The following is a 27,007-nucleotide window of genomic DNA, read 5'->3' as shown; positions in this document are numbered from 1 at the left end:
CTTGGAATGTAGTCCACAGGTGGAGATGGGGTGAGTTGGATTTAGTAATGTTCTATTGCATATGATAGAATTTGCCATGTTTCCATTATATAACAGCCACACCTATTTCCAGCCAGAATATAATGGGTCTGAGTTACCTCCTCTAATGGAGATCAACGTGAATATTCTTATGTATGATGAAGCACGTATAAGAATGAAATAAAGGACAAAAGCAAAAGTTATTCTAATTTTGAGTGGCTGTGTCCCTAGGTTTCTTTTTTTCTGTCTACATACTAAGTGGTTACTAAGAAAACAGTTATCACTTAAACAGGATCTTTCTTTCTTTCTTTCTTTCTTTCTTTCTTTCTTTCTTTCTTTCTTTCCTTAAAATAGTTGCTTGCTGGGCTCTTGTTTCAAGATCTTTACTAGATATCTCTACTTGAATACCTTTAGACACTTCAGAGTCAGGTTGTCTAAAAGTAAATTCACCTTATATTGTCTTTTTCTGTTAACAGTATCACCATCTACTTAGATTCTGATCATTTTCAATATCTCACTCTTACACCAAATACTATCATATTCTATTAATTCTATAAATACTTGCTGAATTCTGTCTTCTTCTCCTTCATCTGCAGGGTTAATATGTTGTCTTGATCTTCATGTATCATCTCCTGTCTAAACTATTCCAACAGAAATATACCTTTGATGATTTTCTTTGAACTTTCTCTCTATCCTTTACCCAACCTGCATCTCAGTCACCCCACTCACATTACTAAAACATAGTTTGAAGGAGTCCATACACAGTACACAGTGCTCAAAAACCTCCATGACTATCTATACTAGTCCTGTCCTTTCACCTCACGTACCTGACCAATGCCTTCCATGATCCTGTTCCCGCTCTCTGTATTTACCCCATCCTGGATTTCTTCTGCAAATCCAGTGCACATTACAGTAGATACAATATCACCATGCCTTAGTTTAGACTAACAGCGAAAAAGAAACTGATTAAGTTTCAGTAAATTTTTTATTATTCCCAGTGACTTGTAAGCACATATGCCATAACAGTACTATCTTCGTATTCAAATCACCTTCTTAAGCAATCTTTAGTTCAGTGTAATGTATGTTTGATCTGAGAGGGAACTGTAGTAAAGATCTTATTCTACCTGTGATTCTCTTCTTGTAGGGTACAATACAGCTAAAGGGGATTTGGTGAGATCCATTCTCTATCCCCGGCCTCTGAACTTCAAGCTGTATAGTGATGCTTTCAAATTTATAGTGTTCCTGGCATTCCTTGGAGTCCTGGGATTTTTCTATGCTCTAGGTGTATACCTGTACCATGGGGTAAGTATTGGGGATGATAACATTTCAAAAGGATATGTTTTTAAAAGTAGTAGATGCAATTATGAGTGTTTTTTCATTATTGTTAACATTATTAGTCAGTGTTCTCTAAAAGAGTTTTTTTAGATGATGGAAATGCTTTATATGTACTGTCCATTTTCTTAGCCACGTATTGAATACTTGGGAGTGTGATCAGTATGCAGAGATAATACATTTCATATTTTATTTCATGTAACAAACTAAACAAACCATTATTTAATTAATTCCAGTTTTTGTATATATATATATACATATATATATATATATATATATATATATATATATATATAAATTGCCCTATGTGGTCAGTAAAAGTTCAATGAAGCACTTTTAAGGAGTAGCTAAGTTCAACACTTCTTTTGTCATTTAAAGGAGAAGAAGAGCTCTGAGTAGTCTTTTCAATCTTAAATGAGCCTCAGGGAGCATTTCTAGGATAATCAAGAGCAGAGGCAGAACTTGCTCACAAGAGTAGTACAGATTCTGATAAGAGTAAGGTGCCAGAAAAAGTGGAATTTGTTGGAGTATGAAAATTTCTCTGGGAATCAGTAGCACTGAGATTACATGCAAATAGCTCATTTTGCAGATGAGAAAGTGTGACAGTGAAGGATGAGAAGAACTCGACATCAAATTCATACCAAAGTAATTAAGACTAACCACAGAGACCATATTCTGGTGGGTCAGAGCTTTCAGCTGCCTGTATCTGTATTGGCTCAGGATTAGCCAGGTCCATTTCTTAAGGTCAAAACTTCTCTGTGATCACATCTTTGTGATCCAACAGGACCTGATGGATTTTGTGATCAACTTAGATGGGATCCATAACTTGCTTTTGTGTTTCTAATGTCCAAAGGGGGATTTTGTAGCTAACTTCACACTTAATTCCATGAAACTCAGTAGGATTATAGAGGTAGAGACATTGCTATCTAGAACATGTGAAAAGCAAAAACAAGCAATTCTTGTATTTTTTTCCATCATCCCTAAATTTTCAATTCTGTGTATCTCTGTGAACCTTCCTGTGGCTGTGATCATCTGAGAACAGTATAACACACTGGAGTTAGATGACCTAGAGTTCAGGGACCCATATTTCATTGGCATTTGGATTTGGGCAAGTTCGTTAATTATATAAGCATGTCTTTTGATTTATTACATATAGAAAGCAACAGATATTTATATCCTAAGATTGTTGAGAGGAGTATCTTTAAAAAGTAAGACACCAAGCAACTTAATACAGTAGTGATTGTGAGAATGATGCAGGTTTATGATCAACTTCCTTGTGGTAAATGATGTCCACAAAAGGGGAAGATCATGGGGAAGTCTTTTATTTTTTTTGAGTTACACCTCAGTGTTTGGGGGTTACTCTGACTTTGTGCTTGGGGATAGGACATCTCCTTGTGGTTCTTGGGGAACCATGGAATTCTGGGGATCAAACCCAGGCAAAGAATGATGGAGACCCATTGAGCTACTTCTCCAGCTCATGGAAGAATCTTGATCATAGTTTATATCAGATTACCAAATGCACTCGTGCTGAACAACCTCCTGGCTGCCAGAAACAGGTATAGACTCTGTATCTGCAGCTGAATAGTATGAATCCAAAGATGACTTCCCAGAGGACCTCATCCTGGCCACTACACACAGAGTTTGTAAGTTTGCAGAGGATAGAGATCTATAAGCTAACAGTCAAGTACCTGGTTTGAAATGTTACAACTCATGGCTCCTCCTGTACCCTGGGCATCCAGGATAAAGTGATGAGAAGAGAAGGAAGGCATGGTCTGGGTGAAGAGAGCAATAAATGGTGAGAAGCAAAGTCTGGGAAAGGTAGCCCTGATGTAGGAGTTTGAGGTTCTGTTGATCTTCAGTGGGAGACATTGTTTTATCTCTTCGTATAGCCAATGGGACATTCAGCCCCAACAAAAGAACCTGCACACTGACAGTATTCAGACTGTCAGACCACTTTTGATGTTGTAGTCTCCTTTGTCTTTTATTTTTGATGCCAGAAAGGTGCTGTCCTGCTCTGCGAGGTTCACCTGTGTCTCTGTCCCTTCTCAGATCCCTCCAAATGATACAGCGATTATGGCCCTCCTCCTTCTCACTGTGACCGTCCCTCCTGTGCTGCCAGCTGCCCTGACCACGAGCATTGTGTATGCCCAGAAGAGGCTGAAGAAAAAGAAAATCTTCTGTATCTCCCCACAGAGAATCAATATGTGTGGGCAAATAAACCTCGTGTGCTTTGACAAAGTATGAGCTAAACTTTCCAGGTTGGAGTCGAATGATTTCAAGGCACTGACTGCAGAGTTCTCTCATCTAATGTCTAATCCACCTCCTTCCTTTCCAGAAATAGGCAACTGAAGTCAGAGAGGGTTGTGTAATGAGTTAGCGCAAGATCATTTGAGAAGCCCACTTCATTGAGTTCTAGATGGTTATGCCATCACATTATGAATTCCTTCCCCCCAAATTTTAATATTTTTGTATACCTTTTATTTGCCTCAAAACATTTCTTACTGTAACAACCTCTACATGACTTTTTTTCAGGACACTTCTATATGACTCTTTCGATCTATCTTTTAAGAAGAAAAATAAGAACATTTCTGTTCCCTGAGGAGCTTTGGCATGTGTTTTGTGCACATATTCATGTTTCCTTCTCTGCTTCTCGTACAAACAGGAGGGCCTGGACAATGATATTCTTTTGTGTTCTGGTCCCTTCTTTCTTCACTCCCCAGGGTGTCGGGACTCAGGACAAAGGAAGGCTATCTCTGTACAGGTCCCTGCAGAGGTGATAGGAGAGGAGGACCTACATATGGGGAGGAGCACTGTTGCAGGACAGGTCCGAAGAGACTTTACCAGGACTCTCTTCTTGCTGACCAGCAGTGGTCAGATTTGTCCTCCCTGTTACATTGAAGTGATATGGTGTGGCTGATCAGTTTCTCCATGTCTTCTGCTGATTTGCATTTGAAAAATGGAAAAAGAATATCTATAACTTATTTTAGTTAACTGCCATTGGCAGAGAGCACTATTAATAAGCTATTTGCAGTTCTTGGGAAATTTACAGTCTAGCTGAGAAAGCAGATAAGATGAAAGTGAGACAGCCATAATTATGTTAGATGACTCTTTCCAGAAAAATGAGCAAAGATGGGGGGATGCCAGTATCTGCCAAGGGTGAGGAGGTGTTTTTACTAGTGAACTGTGACTTTGATTGTTGGAGTGGGCCCCAGGATCAGTGGCAAACAGTTCAGGACCAACAGGAGGAGAAGTTGTTGCAGGCAGGAAGTAGAACCAAGGGTGTGACAAGGCTGTGGCCTTTTTGGTGGGAAATGCAGCTAGAGTGACGACCCCCAGTAACCCAGGGCCTCAAGTGCCAAACTAAGGATTGGGACCTCATCATGAATAATGATGGGAGTACCCCTCATATTTTTTTTAACTGAATCACCGTGAGATACAGTTACAAAGCTTTCATGTCTGAGTTTCAGTCATAGAATGATCAAACATCCATCCCTCCACCACAATGTCCCCACTATCCCCCTACACACCCTAAACCCTCCCCCTTCAACAAACACCAACATCCCAGTCCTCACCCTGCTTCTATGGAAGTCAATTTCCCCAATACTCTCCCTCTACTTTTGGGCATTATGTTTTGCTCAAATTTTCCCACTGCCATTCAATCCTGCCTGCCACAGGCAGAAGCTAGATAAATTATTTTTCATTGCTCATCTTGAATATCATGAGAGCTTGTGCAGCCGCTTTTGTGGCTGCACACTTTTGGAATCCTAGATTGTAAATAGTTAGGTTCCAGAGATATCTTTGTGGGGCACTAATCCATTTTGGGATTCAAATGGGAGTCTCTGGACCAGGGCTGTTGCACCTCTCATTTTTAAAAGAAGGACAACGACAGTCTTGTAGGTGTGTTTTATTGTTTGCTTATTCCATCTGCAGAAATTGCTCAGAAGGGAGGGCAGGGAGATAGGGATAAAGCAGGAACTTCCTTGGAAGCAGCTGAAGAATTCACTCACGCATTGTACTGAACAACGAAGGATGGGTGCAGAAGCACAAGAGAGACATCAGGAGAATATTTAGCAATTCTTGGTTCAAAGTTGGAAGTGGCATAGCTCTTAGGATATTGCATTTCTATTCTTTCCTTCTTTCCTCTGGCCAAGAAAGTCCTCAGTGATCACCAATAAGAAGCTAATACAGGGAACTAAAAATGAACTTCACTCTCTATTCAGGCCCAGATAACAACCCCTTGTGTTCTCCTAAGTATCCCCATTATTTACTCAGCAGTCTTACTTGTGCTAGAATGTAGGAGGGAGTTTTATGAAATATACTCATGACCTAATCATCTATTTTCAATCTCTCTCTTTATAAGAGGACATTTATTTGACTTTCTGTAGAAAGCTTTTCTCTCTGCAAATCATGTGTTCCTTTGTCTGAAGATCAGAAAGAATGCTCCTTAATATGTCCACTAAACTCTGAATGGGTCTGAAAACATATTTGAGTGCAAAGAACTCTTGATTGGGAAGTGGAAAAATGGAAATTTTAATCCTTAATTTGATTCTTAAAAATAAAGACTAAACGATAGCTATTTCTCAGTCTATTTCTAGCTTTTTAAAAATTATAACAATATCAATTTGATGTTGACATAAGGTACTTTACGATTAATTGAACTTCCATCTAACTATTTTAACTTACAAGATATTCACCACTGGGATTCTGAGAATATTTGTTTCTATATATATATTTTTTCAGCTTATATTGCTTTGTTATAAGTTCTCTAAAGCAATTTCCCTTTTACTTTGCTATTCATTTTAGCCCAAACCTAGGTTATTTTTTTATGCTAAGATTTCTTTTTCAATCTTATTCCCATTAGAACCTCAACTATAATTTAGTTTTCTTTCAATTTACAATACTTTTATTGCGTAAGGGTCATTTTCACATAGAGTAAAAATAATATGGTCCCATTTCTGTTTCACTGTGGCATTATCTGTTTCCATGTTCAAAATATTGATGTTTGAAATCACAATCGGATCATCAAGGAAACATTTCGGTTTGAATTAAGTCACTAACTCTTTTTGAAATAGAACAACTCAAGGGGATTTAGAGTCTAAACACGGAACTTGGCCTCCTTACAAATGGAGGTACAGGAAAAGGAAACAAATCGCTTTGTTTTGTTGTTGTTCATCAAGCATGAACTCACCTCAAGCACATTGGCTATTTAGGAAGAGAAGCAATAAAACTTCGGCTTTAATCCATAACCTTGGTATGAGTTTTGTACTCCCACATGCTTTAAAGAATTCATTTAACATTTGTGGTCTAGTGGAAGACTCCAGATGGCTGGATTCTCATTCATTTTTTTTTTTTGCAACCTAGACGCAATATGATCCTGACATTGCACACTTTATCCCTAACCTACCAGTGTCTCTACCCACTTACTCAGTAGTAAGAAATGAAAGCACTGTAAGCGCGTCACTGTAAAAGCATTATGTTAATGCTATGCACTATAATGATGGAAGATGCCATCTGATAAAAAAACTAGAAATTTTAGCGTCTATATTGAGATGGCCTTAAAAAATAGTGTCAAAGATCTGGATGTCAGTGTTGAAAATGATACTCCCTGGCGCTTGTTAGTAGCGTTCCTCTCTGCCCTGACAATGAAGAAGCAGCTGTTGCCTGTGTCTAACTCTGGCTTGGTGTTAAGCAGAGTGAGGATTCTACCATAAAAAGACTCCGAGGTCTATAATTAATGATCAACTATGTAGCAATGAGCAAATTAAAAGGGCTATGATTGTATTTAGTTCCATTTTGCCTTCTCTGTTATATTATCTGACAGATTCTCTTCCATAATACAGCAAATCAAATCTCCCAACCTTTTTACTCTTGATCTAACAATAAAACCCATTCACAAGCATTAATTAATATTTATTATTAGCACTTCATTACTCTCTATAGTCCCAAGGCCCTTTATCAACATTTCATTATCAATCTGGACAGTCACCCTGTCACCCATATTTTTAGAAAATTGCTCCGAACCAGATGGCAGACTGTGAATTAAATATCCTTAGAAAGAAAGGAAAAAATCTGAACCCTGCTGTAGAAGACAGCAGGTGCCCACTGAAAAGTCAAACTCGAGTTGTTTGCTTAGGATTTTCAACCACTGCACCTTTCTCACTTAACAAGTGTTTCACAGAAAATAAATTTTTAAAAAACCCAAAATATTGCATAGTGGTATAATTGTCAATAATTGTCTGATTATCAACATGGTCTTTTGGGAATCATACATCACCTACTGAATCTTCCTTTCAGGTACATTGTTTTGGTTTAAAATTTGACGCATGCAAAGGTTTTGGAAATCCAGCTGTACTTCGATTTCTTGAGAGCTTTGTTTTTCCATTAATTATGTTTTGTATTAATCACAGTTAAAAGTTTAAATCTTGTTCTAATACCAATTATGTTTCTTTTCCTAGACTGGCACTCTTACAGAAGATGGACTGGACCTCTGGGGAACTGTCCCCACTGCTGACAATTGGTAGGTCCTTCAGTGGAGATGTACTGTGGAATTGGTGGCATTGAAATCCTTCTTTCCAGTGTCGGGAAATGAATGTTACATAAAATATGTATAATAATTAGCTGGAACCAGTGTAAAATTAGTCTAACTTGTTAAATGAGTTCTAAGTTTGGAAGTAGACAGGAAAGTGGGCCTTCAGACTCCATATGAAAAATGGAATGGAATGAGCCAAATGATTAAGGAACTGAATGAATGAGGCAGAACACCAAAGAGTGAATTCAGGCTGTGCCTAATTAAAAACTGTAAAGACTTCCTGGGAGACTAATGTGGTGGGGGAACCAGGTGGGTTCCCCGAAAGAACTTGTTCTTCTCCCTCATAAGTTTTGTGTGCTGGCAAATAAAATGATGCAATTGTGCCCAGCCTTAACATGTGACATAGGCCATGAAAGGATTACTATGAGGGCACAAATATCATGTAGAGGCTATTCAAGATGGAGACGGAGTCAGGTCCTGAGCATCCAGACCTTTGTCCAAACAAGCAGAGTATCTATTGGCCAGAGTAGAGAACTGAAGTTTTGGAGAGGAATAGAAATAATGAGATACAATGTCATTTAGTTTTACGATGGGAAGAGTGAAAAGTAAACTGAGCCAGTTCACTGGAAAAGGAGAAAATGAGTTTTTGAGGTTGAATGTCCAAGCCAGGAATTTCAGGGAATAAAGCCAAAGGGCTTACTGACAAATATTTTAGAATCCGTACGTACACCAATTTATAAAAATAGTTTAGGTAAGAACTGGAGCAATAGCACAGCGGTAGGGCATTTGCCTTGCAGGAGGCCGGCCCGGCCCTCTCAGAGAGCCAGGCAAGCTACTGAGAGTATTTCGCCTGCACGGCAAAGCCTGGCAAGCTACCCGTGATGTATTCAATATGCCAAACACAGTAGCAACAAGTCTCACAATGGAGACCTTACTGGGCCCGCTCTAGCAAAATTGATGAACAACGGGAGGACAGTGCTACAGTTTAGGTAAGATGGCTTCAATAGTGTTAAGTGAACTGGGATGAATTTGCAAATGCTGTACACATTGACTGCACACCCCCCCCCCCCAACACAGTGTCCACAACTCTTCACCACTATTTCCTCTTTAGGAGGTAAGGACGGCTCATTCTACACCCCAATACTGGACCTCTTCTCAACCTGAGATGTGTATTCCTTTCTTTAACTTTAGAACTCGTTCCTCCCCAGGAAGATTGGCCGACATCTAGACCTGAAATCTATACCCTCAGTTTTTTCTCTCTGGTGAAGCCTGAGTTATTTTCCTCTAATGCATAAACTCCTCTCTCTTTTTATCTCCCCAGTCCCTCCATTTCCCTAAGCAAATTTCTTTGAAAAGAACTATTTTACTTCACTGGGTCAGAGTGATACTGCAGTGGATTGGGAACCTGTCTTGCATGCAGTTCACCCAGGTTCAGTTCTTCACACCATATATGGTCCTGGAGGCCCTGCCAGGAGCGATTCCAGATAACAGAGCCAGAAATAAACCCTGAACGCTGGCAGAGAATGGTTCAAAACAAAACAAAACAAAAAACAAAAACTGCTTTATTCACTGAGGCACTGTAGCATTGTTCTTCCGTTGTTCATCAGTTTGCTCAAGCGGGCTCCTGTAATGTCTCCATTGTGAGACTTATTGTTACTGGTTTTGGCATATCAAGTGTGCCATGGGGAGCTTGCCAGGCTCTGCTGTGGAGGTGGCATGTTGGGACGATCTGTGTTGGTTCACTCTTTGTCAGTTGGCAATTCATTTTATTTTAATTCACTAAATTCACTAATTCACTAAAATAATAAAACGTAAAGTAAGACTAGAACTTCCATTATGTACTTTTGATTTTTGGATTCTGTGGTTATTGTTGTTGTTACACCCAATGGTGCTCAGGGATCATTTCTGATTCAGCATTAAGGGGATCACTCTGGGGACCCGATCGGTACTGAGATTGAACCTGGGTTGGGTGTATGCAAGGCAAATGCCCTGCCTGCTGTACAGTCTCTCCCATGCCTCCAAGCATACTTTTACCTGCGATACAAAAAACCCACACTGGTGAATGGTTTTCCCTTTCTGGCCTTCTCATTAGCTAGTCGTCTAAAAATCCTCTCACAGTACTGCCACTAAGCGTTCTGATGGAACAACTGTTTTCTGTACTCCAAAATTAGAGTATTGATTGACCAGTGGCAAACCATCGACAGGGTAATTCACATCCAACTCTAAGGAGGATTTCATAAACAGCAATCTGCAGGCAGCATATTTTGATTATACATCAAGTAACTCACGTGAACAAGGGCTCAAGGGTAGGAAAATCCCTTGCAGACAGCTTCGGTTTGCTCCAGAGAAGTCGTGCATAAATAACATTCATCTGTGGGATGAGAGTATTTATTAGGTAATATAGAACTGGAACAGAGAGGCATTGTATACCAAGTTCAAGAGGTTAAAGTTTACCAAGTACAGCATGAGGAACTAGTGAATGTTTTCAGCACAGAGGTTTGATATACTTGAAATTCTACTTGAGTAATATTTCAGGAACCAGGTATAGAAAATGATTTGGAGGTGGGGGAGAGCATTAAGTGGTGCTCAGGAGTCACAAGGAACCCACCATCAACCCTAACTTGGCTGGTGGCCCAATGCAAAGGATGGTACCCTGCTGGGGCCCTATGGTGCCGGGGAGTACCTTCTAAGCCTGTTGGGGCTCAGGGAACTCCAGGGATGAATCTGGTGGTTTTTGGGGTGCATTAGAGCTGCTTCCAGTGATCCCTGGGACACCACATTCTTGTGGGAATTGAATGTCAATCAGGTGCATGCTAGGCATGGACCCAAACTATTGTACTATGTTTTAGTGCTACACATGATTTTGATTGGCCTCACTCCTTGTCTTCTCTCTCAGCTTCCAGCAGGTCCACAGCTTTGTCTCAGGCAAGGTCTTGCCTTGGAGCCCTCTGTGCGCTGCCATGGCCAGCTGCCACTCTCTCATCCTTCTGGACGGGACCATCCAGGGAGACCCTCTGGACCTCAAAATGTTTGAGGGCACCTCTTGGGTAAAGTGAGAGTTTCTATGCAATGAAGAAACACTTTCTTAAAAAGTTTTATTAAAGCACTATGATCCACAAAGTTATTCACAGTTGAGTTTCAGGCGTGCAATGTCCCACCACCAATCCAATCACAAGTGTTCGCTTCTCTTTGCCAAAGTTCCCAGATGCTTTTCCACTCTACAGCTTGGCTTTTTGACAGCAACGTTTTTAAGTTTGGTTGCTGGGGTTTGGATCTCATGCTGCAGTTTTGTTGGTTCCGTGGTTCATTTATAGAGATACACCACACACCTACACCATTTATGTGTCCAAGGCCCATGCCTGTGGCCCCCTGTTACCTCCCATCTGCCTCATCTTATTTCTGCCCACCCTCGTACCCTCGCTCCATCCCAACCCCTGCCCAGTTTCTTCCCTTCTCTGTCCTTAGTTCTGGGATCTAGGTATCCTCCTCTGATACCTTTCATTCTCTTGTCCTATTATTTTACATACCACAGGTAAGTGAGACCATCCATTATTTGTGTTTATTTTTATTACATACTTCACTTAACATGATATCCTCCAGTACCATTTAAATAACAACAGATTGCATGCTTTCGTCCTTCCTTTCAGCTGCAGAGTATACAGCAATCATGAATCAGGAGCACAAAAGCTCTTCTAACTTTGGTTGACATTTCAAGGAACATTATATTATTACCACTTAAACCAAATCATGAACAATTTCGTAACTGCATATCTCATTTTAAAAAATTAAAATTAAAAATGATTTAAAAAAGATTTACAATAATGTATCAAGGAAAACCTGATCGTATCTGAATCTTTTATTTTCCAATGCAAAGAACTCTGTTAATGAGTGCAACATGACAGAGAGTTCCATAAGGAAATGAATTCAGAATTGTGTTTAAAGCAATGTTAGGTCAATGTCCTTAATGAAGGATTTATTTACTATATTGTAGTGTATATTATGAATGCTCAACAGGAAATGTCATATGCAACATTTACCAAATCCATTTGCTCACAATCCTTTTTTTTGATGGATCAAAACATGGTAAAGCTATTCTCCAAAAACCCTTATGAGAAGCAGGAATATGAGGACTTGTCACTGGATATTGACATCATTAGTCACATATGGTCATTTAGCATTTGAAATGTCAAGGTGCTGAAGTTTTAGTTTTTAAATTTTATTAATTTAAATTTTAATAGAAGATGGCTGGTAGCTGCTGGCCAAAGTAAGTTTAAATCCCAAACTGAAAGACTGGTTTAATTTTTTCACATGGTTTAATTTTCTGAGCCTACTATGAACAACAGTTGATTTGTGAAACTCATCTGTGAAAGCTATCTTGACAGTGTAAGAAGACTTCTCCACTCATCCACTCTCTTGCTATAGAACCCCCAAATCAAGAACTAAAAATCTAAGTTTTGACCTTATCTCTCCACCTGGGTAATGATGTCTCTCCTTTGGATAGACATTGAGCATTAAGACCATGAACCTAAAGGGAGTGTGAGCATTGAGGAGCATCCCAACAAATAGAGAGTTCATTCAGTAGTCAATTCATTATACTCATTCAACCTCCAGAGTTCTAAAGCTGCTTACTATGGTACATAAACTCCAAACCAGCATTGAAGCAGAGTCATAGAAGAATGGAAAAAATGACTGCAGACACAAAAAGTAGATATCACAAAGAGACTGATTTAAAGATGTATTGTTATAAAACTGTAGCTTACTAGAATCCATATAACAAAAGTGGAAACCGGATAAGCAAGGAACTATCTGACATTAGTAAGATAAATTTGGAGCACTGTCTGTGAAAAAAAATTGACACCAAGACAAAACAGTAATCACTTTGCTGAATCTTAATGGTGAGGGATTCATGTAATTATTGTCAGCAGTGTCTTTATCCGCATTACTAGAGCTGACACAATTATTACTACATGTGACTTTGATCCTCTTTCTAAAAGTTCCCACATCTCCATCAGAGGATTGATCTAGCTGTACAAGAAACATACAAGTTGTTTGGAACATAAGACTCCACTGTAACTCTGTAAAAAATGTCTTGAATAACAAATGTATTCATCCTAAACAAAGCATAAATGTGCAAAATTATTCAGAACGTAAAGCTGCATGAGAAACATTCTCAAGTCAAATAAATTTTGAGAGTTAGTGACCTTTTTACTGAGCATAAGGGTGAGACCTTGAGAATTATAAGATCACTAGAATAGAAAGTCAGAATATTTTTCAAAAGAAAGTGAGATATTCATGCTAGGGGAAAAGGCAGTTCAGATAGAGAAGGGAGCACCAAATAAAGGGTGTTGGGAGGATCCTCCCAGGATGGGAGAAGCATGCTGAAAGTAGACTATAGACAAAACATGATTGCCACTCAATGCCCTCTTTTGCAAACCACAACACCCGAAAGGAGAGAGAGAACAGAGGGGAATGCCCTGCCACAGAGGCAAGGGTGGGATGGGGGGGATGGGGGTGGGAGGGATACTGGGATCCGTGATGGTGGGAAATGGGCATTGGTGGAGGGATGGATATTTGATCATTGTATAATTGAAACCCAAGCACAAAATTTGTAAGTCTACCACTGTACCTCATGGTGTCTCACTAATAAAAATTAATAAAAAAAAAAGAAAGTGAGTTTTGAAGAAATTAAGTAATTTCTCCAAGATTAAATGAAGGGACATGAGATGTGGTATTCTAATTTGTGACCTGTACTGCCTGTATATATATACATATATATATATATATATACATACACACATACATATATGCCTACATATATATGCACACATATATAATAAATATTCAACTGGTTTTCTTTCAGTTTAGGTATAAAACTTTAAAGTTAAATTGATTTTACTTTGGTTAAATAGCAGTTCCCAGATTTATTTACTAATGCAACCCTTTGTTGTGTTACAAATGTTAGCAAAGACCTTTGCATCAATGTTAGGAAATTCAGGTAGGAGCAGGTGGTACACAATATGCTGCTACAATATTCAGTCGATATAAAGAATTTTCAATTTGCTTTTCTAATTTGCAAGCTGCTTATTTGTTAAGCTGTTTACTTAACAAGGAAAGTTCCATAAATATAGTCTGAGAAATAGTCCTTTGTACATTTATAATAACCCTAATTGTAGCCTAGGACTAAAATTACCAATTAGCATAAATTTAACAAGGACCCAATACATAAATTGAATTTTCTCTTTTGCACAGATGAAGCCTAACACCTAAACCCTCTACAAAACATAACCCTAACTTTAACCCTTAATTTTAAATTCTCATTCTATCTGTACTACACCTGGATCTAGGCTGCTCTTATAAAGAACAATTAGCCTAAAGCAAACAAGAGCCCAAAATATAACTTTCATTTATAATTAAGATCACAGAAAAACCAAATCTAACCCTGACAGAACTACCTAAACATTAATCATAATTGTAACACTAATATAAAACCTAACCCTACACTAACTCCAACACTAACCTATTCCTAAAGCTATCAATTAGCCTAAATATAACTATTTTCCATACATTACTCTCATTTTTAACTTTAAATACAACCAAACATAACACCACACCCCTAACCATACCTAACTCTAACCATAGCCCAAACCCTAATCCTAATTCTAACCCTAAGCCTCTACTAAAACTGACCCTAGCATAGGCCTAAACCTACCAATTGACTTAAATTTAGCAATCTCTCTATAATTAGTTTGGATTTCAGAGTTTGTACACAGCAGACGCTAACTCCTAACTCCTACACAAACTCTAACTCTAACCCTATCCTAATTCACCACCCTGTACCGAGCCTTTTCCTCTTATTGTCTTAAATTAAACATTTAGGTTAAATTTAACAGTCATCTTATAGTTTATTCTGATATTTAACTTTAAACACAGCCAAACTGAACAATTCCTACACATACCTACACTAACCCTATTCCTTTTCCTAATCCTAATCCTACAACAAACCCTAAACTAAATATGATTCTAATCTAGGTCTAAACCTACCCATTTACCTAAATTTAACGATAAATGAATTTGTAGCTTGCATTTTTTATTTGTATCCAGTAAAATCTAGCTCTAAACAACTACAAAGAACCTAACCTTTACCCAAACTCAACCCTAATCCTAAACCTAGACTAGAGTAAACCTTTACTTTGCATAGGCTTAAAACAATTAACCTAAATTTAACAATCATCTGATAATTTTGTTTCATTTCTAACTGTAAACACACCAAAAGTGAACAATTTATCCCTATAGATACAGAGCCCTAATCCTTGTGTTAAGCCTAATCCTTATCCTAACCCTATGTTACCCATGACCGAAACTCACCAATGAACCTGAGCTTAACCACTCATCTTAAACTAACTCGCATTTTAGAATTTGTACACAGCAAAGCATAACTCATAATTCCTAAACAAAATTTAACCCTACCCTAACCCTAATTCCAATTCTAAACTAATTGAATCTTACCATGATCCTAGCCTCTGTTTAAAACTGCCAATGTTGCCTAAATTTAACAATAACCCAGTAGATTACTTTCATTTTTAAATTTGAGCACAGTCAAACATAACACCTAACCCTAAAACTAAACCTAAACCTAATCCTATCATAATATTAGTCCTGACCCTTCTCCAGACCTAAGAAAAACAATTAGCCAAAGTGTAACCTTCTTCCCATTCTCTACTTTTATCTTCAACTTTGTATCCAGGGAATCCAAACCCCTAAATCCTATGAAAACCCTACTCCAACCCCCCTTTTTATTCCTAATCAGAACCTTAGCCTATACTAAACCTGACCCTAGCACAAAGTTAAAATGAATTCCTAGCCTAAATTTTAGAATTGCCCTGTATTATAATTTCATTTTTAACTTTACACCTAACCCCTATGCATACCTCACCCCAACCCTAGTTGTAATCCTAGGGTTACTAACATTGACCTTATTCTAGGCCAATCCCTACCAATTAGACAAAATTAATAATCATCTACTTAACTTGAATTTTTAACTTCAAACAAAATTTAGCACCTTCCAATTCCACCCTAACCCTAATCCTAATACTAGCCTATACTAAGATTTCCCCTAGCAGTAGCTTCCAATGAATATTTAGCACACATTTAACAATATCTCTATACTTTATTTTAATTTCTAACTTTAAATTTGTCCAAATCAAATACTCCCCCCCACCCTCACATACATATCTTAACCTAACCCTAACCTTAATCTTAACTAACCTTATACAAAAGCAGATTCTTCCCTAGGCCAAACCTACCCATTAGCCTAAATTCAATGTTCATCTTCTACTAAACTTGCTTTTTTTGGTTCAGATTGTTTTTATATTTTTAATTTATTTTTTATTGAATCACTGTGAAATAGTTAGTTACAAAGCTTTCATATTTGAGTTTCAGTCACACAATGATCAAATACCTATTCCTCCACCAGTGCACATTCTCCACCACCAATATCCCCAGTATCCTTGCATTTTTAAGTTTCTACACAGAAAAACTAACATTGAATACTTACAAAAACCCTAAACCTAACGCTAGACCTAATCCTAATCCTAATCCTAATCCTAACCCCAGTCTGTACTAAACCTTACCCATGCATAGACTAAAATGAAACAATTAAACTAAATTTAATAATAGCATTATATTCGTTTATTTTATTTGGTTTTTAGGGCACATATGACAGTGCTCAGGGCTTATTCTTTCCATATATACAATATTATACTCATGGAGTTTTATTTATGGTAATAGTTAAAAATGCAAATTAAGAAAGGATCAGAGTGCAGGGCAGTTGTTAAGTTTAGATAACTGATAGTTTTAGGCATAGGCTAGGGTCAGGATTAACAACTGCACTATAATTGACTTTTAATTTTAACTTCAACACAGAAAATATTAATATAAAACCCCTACACAATCCTAATGACCAACCATAATTTTAGTCATGTCTTATTATAATCCTACACTAATCCTGTTCCTATCCCAGGCTTAAACCTACCAATTAACCTAAATTTAACAATTTCCAATACTTAACTTGCATTTTTAACTATTACCATAAATAAAATTCCATAAATATAGTATTGTATATATATATATCTATATATACATATAGAGAGAGAGGGAGAATGCTGACCATCACCTACCCTTTAAATTACCAATTAGTCAACACTTAACAATTTCCCTATACTTAACTTACATTTTCAACAATGAACAAGGAAATTACTAACATTTAACCCCTTCACAAACCAAACCCTAACCCTATCCCTACCCCATTTCTAATCCAAATCCTATTCTAACCCTGACCCTATTCTATGCCTGAAACTACTATTTTCCCCTAAATTGCATCAATGCCATGTTATTTACTTTCATTTTTAACTTCAAACACAGTCAAACCTAACTCCTACCCCCTATACAATCCTAATGCTGTTCCTGAGAACTTATCGTCTTCAGCTCTCCTGAGACAAATACATCTCCACATAAGCACTCCTCCAAATTCTAGACATCCCATTTAACAAGAGTTGTTGGCTTTAGCTAGCACTTCTTTCTCTAATTATTTAAAATATACCCACAATATTTCTAACTTTTTGACATTTTACAATAAAGTCCTTGATATAAATCAACACAACAGAAATTTGACAATGATGGCATCACGATAATTGGCCTAAAAGAGAGAATATGTGAAAAGGGCTTTGAAAAGATTTAAAAAACTATGCAAATGAGATATTTTCCTTATTATTTTTCCTCTAAGGAATCTCATGAATATTTTTATTTTAAAACAGATAATGGAAGATTGCAATGCAGACTACTGCAATATTGGGACATCGGGCTCTAATGTTATAATGAAACCAGGTCCAAATGCTAGCCAGGTATGCTTTGCTGATTTGTCACATAACTGTTTCTTTAATACTGGTGAAATTCCATTGACTGTAACCTATTCAAATATTTCTATTATTTTGTCTTAATCTAATAGTATCAGTTGTTGGTTTACTCATACATTCATATCTGAAACTACCTATTATCTGATTCAAGGAACACTCACGGAATTCCTTATTCTATTTAACTGGATTAAGTGTTCAGGAATTCAAAACTAGAAGTATTGGGCTTTGAGTTGGAGTAGTATGTGGACTGGCAGAAAAATCAATATGGGTGCAAATAAGTGCAATGTACTGTGCGAAGTGGTATAATAAAGGCTGATGAAAGAGCCATAGAAGTGCAGAGGTGGGAGTAAATACTATTTCTGGATAGAGGAATTTACTTGTGAGCTTGACCTAGAAGGGGATTTGGATTTCTCTAGGCAGACAAGCTTGGAACCTGGTGAAGGAATCAACTACAAGGCAGCCAGAAAAATAACAATCCAGTGACAAATGTACCACTTTGTACTGTTCTTGGGGGTCGCTGCCGGCCCACTGCAGAGTGAAACATACATTTGCTAACTCTCATTTAAAAGCTTCTTAAGCTCCCCTTTCTTGGTGCACTGGCAGAGTCCTGTGGCAGCCATCACCGTCTTGTGCCAATTTCCCTTTTCCTCAAGCCTGCAGAGGATGTCTGTGGTGGCCCAGTTGGAGGGGGAGGATCAGCTGCATGTCTACATGAAAGGTGCCCCGGAGATGTTGGTCAGGTTCTGCAGATCTGAAACAGGTACCCACTGGCAATTTCCTCTTGGAAGAGATAAAATGTTCTAAATCTTACAGATAGCAAATCTTAATTATGAGCGCAGATGTGGTTCCTTTCAGGTGAGTAGGAAGTAGACTCTGTATCTGATAAGTCACAGGTGATCATTATAAGGCAGAGAGGCAAGTGGTAAGTTGACTCTCTTCATGGAGCTCAAATAGATTACAGAAGGAGATCATAAAATTTTAAATATTCTATTTTAGGGCAAGGGCAGTAGGGTAAGGTGTTTGCCTTGCATGCAACTAGCTCAGATTTCATACCTGGCACCACATACAGTCCCTATAACCCTGACAGGAGTGATTCCTGAGCATGGAACCAGGAGTAAGCCTGCAGTACTGATGGGTGTGACCCCAAAAGACAAAAATGAAATATTTTATTTTATTATATTACCTCAGAGGAGGGCTGGAGCGATAGCACAGAGGTAGGGTACTTGCCTTGCGTGTAGCCAGCCCGGCTGAGCCGGGTTTGATTCCTCCACCCCTCTCGGAGAGCCCGGCAAGCTACCAAGAGTATCTCGCCCCCATGGCAAAGCCTGGCAAGCTACCCGTAACGTATTCAATATGTCAAACACAGTAACAACAAGTCTCAAAAATGGAGACGTTACTGGGCCCGCTCGAGCAAATCGATGAACAACGGGAGGACAGTGGACAGTGGACCTAAGGGGAAATTATCTGTTTTATTAGATTATTGGCAGTAAGTGGTTGGAGCATAATAGATAGTATTAGAACAGGATGACTGATCAATTTTTTGCAGCAATTTCATCTTTCTGAGCCAAATTTTGAGCTGATTTGTATTGTTTCTTAGTCTTACAAACAGGTATTCTCTGAGTGACAGCCTGCTTTCTGGGAATATTGCTGCATTCAAATGAGTTCATTTGGATAAAATTGGCCTTTTTTCTCCTGATTTTCATCTATATTCTTCTTACAATTGTTGATAGCCATCAACTTGTGCAAAGAATTACGGATTTGGCATATGATTGCTTTAACTTCTCTACTGGGAATCTTATTATTATTATTTTTAGCCTTAGAGATATCTCCCCTCCTCCCATTTTTCTGAGTGATTGTACTTATAACTCCCGTTAGCTCCATCACTGTCTGTACTTTCCTGTTCTCTTTTTTCTTCTGCAAACATACTAGTATAGTTTTGAAATTTTAAACAGTCACTATGGCCTCTGCTTTGTCAGTAAGGGTTTCAGTCTCTTACTTACCATCTTTTCTTCTAGTCACTCTACATTTCTTTTTGTCCTAACTTCTGATCCTAGCATATGCTAATATCATCTTAAATTATTTTTCTCTCAGGTATTTATGAAAAAGAGAACTGAGAAATACCTTGAATTATGCCCACACTTTCAGGATTATTTTAGAAGCACAGAATGTTTATAATTAAAGAATTACAGAATGGTCAGCTTATATAACCCCTCATGTTATACAACTTTTTGGATATTTCTTCTACTTGCTAGACAGGATGTTGCCTGATTAGCCTATCATTTAATAAAAGGTATTAAGTATTTTTAAAAAGAATTACAAAATGGGAACATGGTGATCTATAATCACTTATATGGAAAATTGTGGTGCAGCAAAGAAACTGAACATGCCCTAAGTTAGTGAGTCATTTGGCATCAGAAATTAGACCTCAGGTGTTCTTCAACCTTTGCTCCCCCCTCCCCTATTATAGGGTGCTTCTTTATAATAAACATGTCATGAACCATAAAGATTTTATAAACATGTTAACATTATTTATGATTAGCATGTCAAAATTTACAAATGTTGACAATGTCTCATCTGTGATCTAAAGGTGACCTTTTCATCAGACAGATAGTAAACTGTAGCCCATCAGACCATAAAGTAAGAATATTTTGGGAATCAAGCAGTCTTGTCTTCTACATTTGTTACATTATTCTTACTTTATTGACTGTGGGTTATACCTGACAGTGTTCAAGGCTTACTCCTTGCTTTATGCTCAGAGATCACTGCTTGCAGTGCTATTTGATGCCAAATATTAAACCAAGCTCGATCATATGAATGACAAGGGTTTTAAACCCTGACTTTTCTCTCCAACCTAAAATTTTATATTTTCAGGCCCATGGGTCTTTTTCTACTCAGTCATGTTACAGAAGCCTAAAAGAAGCCATAACCATCTATAAATAAATGGTCACAATGTGTTCAATAAAACTTTATTAATATAAACAAGTAGTGCTAAGCCATATTTAGTCTATAGGTTACTGAGTCAGTCTAAAAACTGAAAGGATCAATTAATTTTCTTATATCACCTAAGTAAACATAGTTCTGAGTTCTGCCCTGCCAGAACCCAGGTTGACAAACCCACTTGACCAATGTATCTCTAATATCATTTATGTAAGAAAAAGCACACATTGATTTATGTTCTTGTGTTTTTTAATTTGTAATTTCTCAGTTTATATATACATAAATATAGTTTATAATTTATATATGTATTTACATATATGTATTATGTATTAAACCTGAAATAGTGACTTCATCCCAAAGTCTTGCTTAGGAGTGGGTGGATTTCATTGTGACCATACATTGATGTGTTTCCTTTTCCTGTAAGTGCCCAAGAATTTCCAAAATGAACTGAAGAATTACACAGTTCAAGGCTTCCGTGTCATTGCTCTTGCCCATAAAACCTTGAAGCTGAGGAATATTTCAGAAGCAAAGAGTTTATCCAGGTAAGGACTCCAGAAAGTAGCACTAGGTTTTGCTTTATGTGTGAAAGTGAAGAAGCCCTAGAGTTGAAAAAATGAACACCTTTTGCTCAGGAAAGTGATAGGAAATGGAGAATAAATCTCATTCTGTTTCTTGAATCTGAGATAGTCAACTCTTAAAACAACTGGAGAAAACTAGTTCGAAGCACAAGGCTGGTGGGTAATAGAACAAATGTAGCAGACAAGACCACTTGATTTCCAACCAGTGGTGAGTTATCTCTGATTTGTTTCTACCATCCCAGTCTAAACTGAACAATCCTCCTTCGATATCATTGCATAATGTGGGCATTGATTTGGGGTCCTACATCCAAGGGGTTGAAGGGTGGAGACATCTGGAACTTTGGAGGATTTGCAGATTCATATTATATTATTAGTATTAGTATTAGTGTGTGAAACAACATCATTTTATTGAATGAAACTTATTTAGAAACATGTGATGGGAGAAATAGAGGAAATGCTTGCTCAAGAGAGAACACAGATTTCTCCAGAGTGGAAAAAGACAAGTAGAGACAAGCAAGAGAGATACATGTTAAAGGGAGAAAAGAAAGTCTCCAGAATAATTTGCTTGACTTCATTAAGAGGTAAATAGTACATCTCCTTCAGATCTGCAGAAAGAGTGAATGAAAATTTATATGTCAATATTCTTAATTACAACAGTGAAAGAAATCATCCTCATTAGAGGGTAATCTGTGGATTAATTTTTCTCTCAAGCTTTTCCAGATATTAAAGAATATTTTTGTTTTTCGCAAAGGAATAGAGTAAGACTGTGGAAATTGAATAACAAGTGTTTTTTTGTGTTACTTATCTTTGATTTTTTGTGTGTGTTTCTTTAGAGAGATCCTCCTTTATATAGAATTAGCCTCTTGCCTTAAACTGAAGATATCCTTGGTACAGTTTTGCTATTTACAACCTGAGATTATCTATTCTAATTTATTTAATAATTACTGCTCTTTCTTTACAGTTTTTTTTCCTGTTCGTAGATTGTCAGGACCCTTTCATTAAAATGATGTTTTAATCTTCTAAGTAAAATTACAAAGTTCATTTTGAAATAGGTTTATGACACCTTCAGATTTAGCACTCAAGAAGGGAATTTTGTGATTTTTTTAGTTACAAATTTTAATAATGAAAGTCACATGTGAAGCAACTCTATGTAGTGAGAGTAGCCACCACCCAGCTGTACACATCAACACAGCTGTGATGCTTTAGTGAAATAGGCATTATTATATATGTAACAAAAGAGGAAAATGACGATAAAGCATGCTTAATTTCCAATTATCATATGTTTTCCCAAAGACTATTAGGAGTTCAATTTGCTTCTTGGAATTTAGTTACAATTTCAAGCAATGTAAGGGATTGAGGTCTTGATTATTTTAGAATCAAGTGATATTTAGAAAACTTTCCCACTTAAGGAATAAATCAAAATATTCCAAAAACGGATGGCTTTAAGTAGAGTTTCTTCAAAGGACGTGGGCAGGGGGGTGATGGTAGGGGACAGGCAGAGAATAATTTATCGAGATTCTTCCTTTAATTGAAAAAATAAGGAAATTCATGTTGAACTTTATTATAGCTAAACAGAAATTTGAGCGTAACTATGTTCTTCAAGATCTGAGGATTAAGAAGTGGATGAAATAAAATTCTCATCCTCATGTGTGTTCTATCCTAATTGATGGAAGTAAATAATAAAATAAGTCTATTCAAGTATGATCAAGTAGGGATAAATTCTCTGATTAAAAAACATAAACCATTCTGCCATGATTAAAAAAAAATAAAGTATTCAGAGAATTGAAAATGGCAGAAAATTCCATTTTACATGGGGTAATCAAGGAAACGCTCTGAGAGAATATATTTGAGAAAAGAGCTTAGTCAAATGAGGGAGCAAGACCTTCGGATATGGAGGCAGAATATTGTAGACAACAGGAAGATTGGGTGCAAAGGTTCTGACAGGATTTTCCTAGGAAAATTGTAGAACGACAAGAGACGAAAGTATCTGAAGCAATAAACAGGGGATGGATTATAAAACAGACACATCAAAACTGGGGCAAATTTTTGTTGTAGGTATTAAACAATTATTAACTCGATTTTAATAGAAAATCATGGAGTTAAATGATAGGAATTTAGAAAATTCTGTATTAAGATCAATTTTCTTTTATTGTATTCTCTGAGATCACACAGGCAGAATTCATTTCTGGTTTTCTGAGTACATGCTAAAGTGTCTATTGCAATGTCTAAAGCAAAGTAGTTATTTAGTGAATGGACATTTGTTGAAAGACCTAGCAATTTATTCTTTAATCTGCCGAGAAGTTTATGCACTGTCTTTCTGATCAAGTTTGAGTCTGTGTCATCTTATCAGGAAATCTGACTCTGATCTCTCTCTTTTTTGTCTTCTTCCTTTTTATTGTGTTTGGGGTGGTGGAGGGGAGGGCACACCCAGCAAGTGACAGGGATTACTTTATGCTCTGTACTCAGGAATTACTCTGGATGGTGCTTAGGAAATCATGGGATACCATGAATTGAATCTGGGTCAATGGCATACAAGGCAAACACCCTACCCACGGTTCTATGATTCTGGCCTCTCTCGTAAGGAAGGTTTAATGATCCTGTATTTTCTCTTGTTCTAAACTTTCACAACTGTGATAGAAAACAAGCAATACCAGAGTAAGCCTACTTTCTGTTAGAAACAAGATAAGTAAGCGAGAGGCAGCTGCTCAATAGTACAGAAGGCTCTGGAGCCATAAGCCATGTCAGAGAGCAATGCCAGAAAGTTGATCCACCTGCAGAAGTCTACATGCCAGGTAAGGTATTACGGAAGGTGGAGAGAGTCTCAGGATTGAGCACAGAGAATTTCTTGATAGTATACAGAAAAGTTAGAGCCCTATGTTTCTTCTCCCCCTTCCTCTCTTGCAATCTTGATTCTATTCTGGACAAGAAACAGAACTATAAGAGATCAAGGAAGAATTTTTGATCTCCAAATTGTCTTTTAAAAGCATCATCATTTGAGATGTATTTTACTTCAGAGAAGAAATCGCACCTATATATAACCCAGTGATATTTCCAGTCTCCAATTTCAAGTTCTGAAAATTCTTTAAATTCTTAACTGATCCCATGAATTTCTTTCCTGGAGGTCACAGACGGAAGCTGAAATTAATGACTCCATTTTCAGCTCTCACCACACTAGTCTGCATGTTATAGATACTTAATGAATGGCTATTAAACAGAATTATTACAAGCCACAAAAAAGCATTTTGAAGTTAAACATATATATATACATACTTATGTGTGTGTGTATATATATATATTGTGATAGAAAAGAAACAGTATCAATACCACTATATATATATATATATATATACATATACATATATATGGTGTTTGGGGGGAGGTGAGTGCTTGGGCCATACCCGACAGTACTCAGGGGATGTTCATGGTTCTGTGCTCAGGAGTGATCTTTGGAGATGCTCAGTGGACCATATGCAGTGCCAGTGATCCAACAAGGCAAACTCTGGAACTTTCTATCCAGTTATACATACATATGTGATTACAAAAAAAATTTAAACTATAAGAAAAGTGAGCACTGAAAAATAGCAGTTTCCTTTTAGCTTAAATAAAAAAGCAAGAAGGCAAAATCTAGAAGAAGCAGCCCAGCCAGAAGAGATGAGTGGATAAAGTCTAGAAAAGAGAAGGGAAAGGCATTGTGAAGATGAAGATAGTTGGTTTTCATTATAAGCTTTTAGTATTTTATTTTATTTTTTAAAAGGAGGGCTTGAGAAATAGTACAGCTGGTAGGATATTCATCTTGCATACAGTTGCCCTGGGTTTGATTCTCAGAACCTCATATGGTCCCCTGAGCCCCCTTCTGTCCCCCATGTGTGAACCCTCAGCACAGGAAAAGGAGTAAGTCTGAGCACTTTGGGGTGTGGCCCAATGCTCCCACAAAGAATGGGAGAGGGCTTGCAGATAGTGCTCAGGAGGGAAGCAACCCCCACACCCAATAATTCTTGGTGAACTGGGCCCGTCAATTCAATACCAGGGTTCAAAGATGCGGTGAAGCTCAAGTCCTGCAATTCAGATTACCCAGGCCACACCAGCTCCAGAACTGCACCCCACAGTGCTCTGCTGCTTCCTCTGGAACACATCTAGCTATGCTCAGAAGACCAGGTGGTTCCACAGATCAAACAGGGACTGACTACATGCAAACCACGTGCCTTAATTCCTGCACTATCTCCTTCTTGATATTTTTGAATATGTGCCATTATCACATTGATAGAACATTTGAAAAAGGAACTTGAACCCGGAGAATGCCTTAATAATCCACTTTGTGGTGGAAGGAATATTGGGACACTCCTGGCAGTACTCTGTGTTAAGAAATCATTCCTGCTAGTCCTTGGGGTACTAGGTGCAGCGCTCAAGTTTGAATTTGGGTCCAACTATATGCAAGGCAGGTAAGTGCCTTACCCACTATGCTGTCTCTTCCAGCCCCTTTAATATCAAATGTTTTTTTTCTGAATCTAAAGAGAGAAGGTGGAGTCAGAGTTAGCATTTCTGGGGCTTCTGATAATGGAGAATCGCTTGAAGAAAGAGACCACACCGGTCCTCAGAGAACTGCAGGAGGCTTGCATCAGGACCGTGATGATTACAGGTGAGAGTTTCTAGAAGCCGGACAAGTACAGCACATCTCAGGCATAAGAGAAGTGTGCCCTGTGACATATGGGGAGTTCATGGAACCGAGGCAGAAAGAAAAAAAAATTTCACTCTCACGCACGTTACCCAGTGCTCCAGTTGCCTGAGAAGACATGTGACCCCATGACCCCCCCCCCGCTCCCCACAACACAACCACAAGCTTTGAAGGCAGTGAGCATATCTCATGCACTTTGTGTAACACCCACCCTTTCTATCTAGACTTGTGCCATGGGCTCAGGCAGTATTTACATGCCAGAATGAATGTGTTCTCATCAAGAACACCAGTGAGATATCTATATAAAGGCTGTGACGCTCTGTTAGGCTATCCTGAGGGCAGGTCAGGCAGAGCAGATAATAATCAAATCCAAATATGGTTTCATCCTTCAGTACCCCTTTCTTGGTTTTGTCTTCTGTATCTCAGAGATGCTTTTAAGCTGTCTGACTGAGCTCACTTTATGTTTACAATTCAGAGCCTTCAATCCCCAGCAGATTCGCAGTAAAGGGCTTACCTGGTTATTTATTTATGCATGTATATTTGGGAGTAAGTAATATATAATATATATTATATAAGTAAGCATGCATATTTGGGATGGCTGGAGCAATAGCCCAGCGGTAAGGCATTTGCCTTGCACGCGGCCAACACAGCCAACCCGAGTTCGATTCCTCCGCCCCTCTCTGAGAGCCTGGCAAGATACGAGAGTATCTGGCCCGCACGGCAAAGCCTGGCAAGCTCCTCGTGATGTATTCTATATGCCAAACACAGTAGCAAGAAGTCTCAGAATGGAGACGTTACTGGGCCTGCTCGAGCAAATCGATGAAAAACGGGAGGACAGTGCTACAGTGATACATTTGGGAAATACACATATTCAGGACATAATGCAAGGTACCAATGGGGGGGGAGGGGCTAAGCAGACATTGTGTCACACCACTGGGGGCAGAGAGACCTGAATAGATGGAGATCAAACTGCTTATAGTGAGACAGAAAATCCTGCATGCACCCCAAAGCACCAACGAAGTGATATGGG

The 27,007-nt window shown here is 38.0% G+C and overlaps 1 protein-coding gene across 1 annotated transcript in view; it reads left to right on the top strand.

Moving 5' to 3' along the window:
• The window catches only part of ATP13A5 (ATPase 13A5), a 138,838-nt gene that overhangs the window by 68,260 nt on the left and 43,571 nt on the right, over nt 1–27,007 (top strand). The window contains exons 11-18 of the mRNA XM_056121960.1: nt 1,163–1,320; nt 3,400–3,588; nt 7,806–7,867; nt 10,776–10,926; nt 17,692–17,778; nt 18,394–18,550; nt 21,152–21,269; nt 25,817–25,941. Of these exons, the coding sequence (XP_055977935.1) occupies nt 1,163–1,320; nt 3,400–3,588; nt 7,806–7,867; nt 10,776–10,926; nt 17,692–17,778; nt 18,394–18,550; nt 21,152–21,269; nt 25,817–25,941 (1,047 nt within the window). The remainder of the gene's footprint in view (nt 1–1,162; nt 1,321–3,399; nt 3,589–7,805; nt 7,868–10,775; nt 10,927–17,691; nt 17,779–18,393; nt 18,551–21,151; nt 21,270–25,816; nt 25,942–27,007) is intronic.

The sequence above is a fragment of the Sorex fumeus genome, unplaced genomic scaffold, assembly GCF_029834395.1.
Source record: "Sorex fumeus unplaced genomic scaffold, SorFum_2.1 ptg000044l, whole genome shotgun sequence".
NCBI classification, from domain to species: domain Eukaryota; kingdom Metazoa; phylum Chordata; class Mammalia; order Eulipotyphla; family Soricidae; genus Sorex; species Sorex fumeus.
Note: the sequence above shows the minus strand (reverse complement) of the source record. Positions and strands in the feature narration are given on the sequence as shown.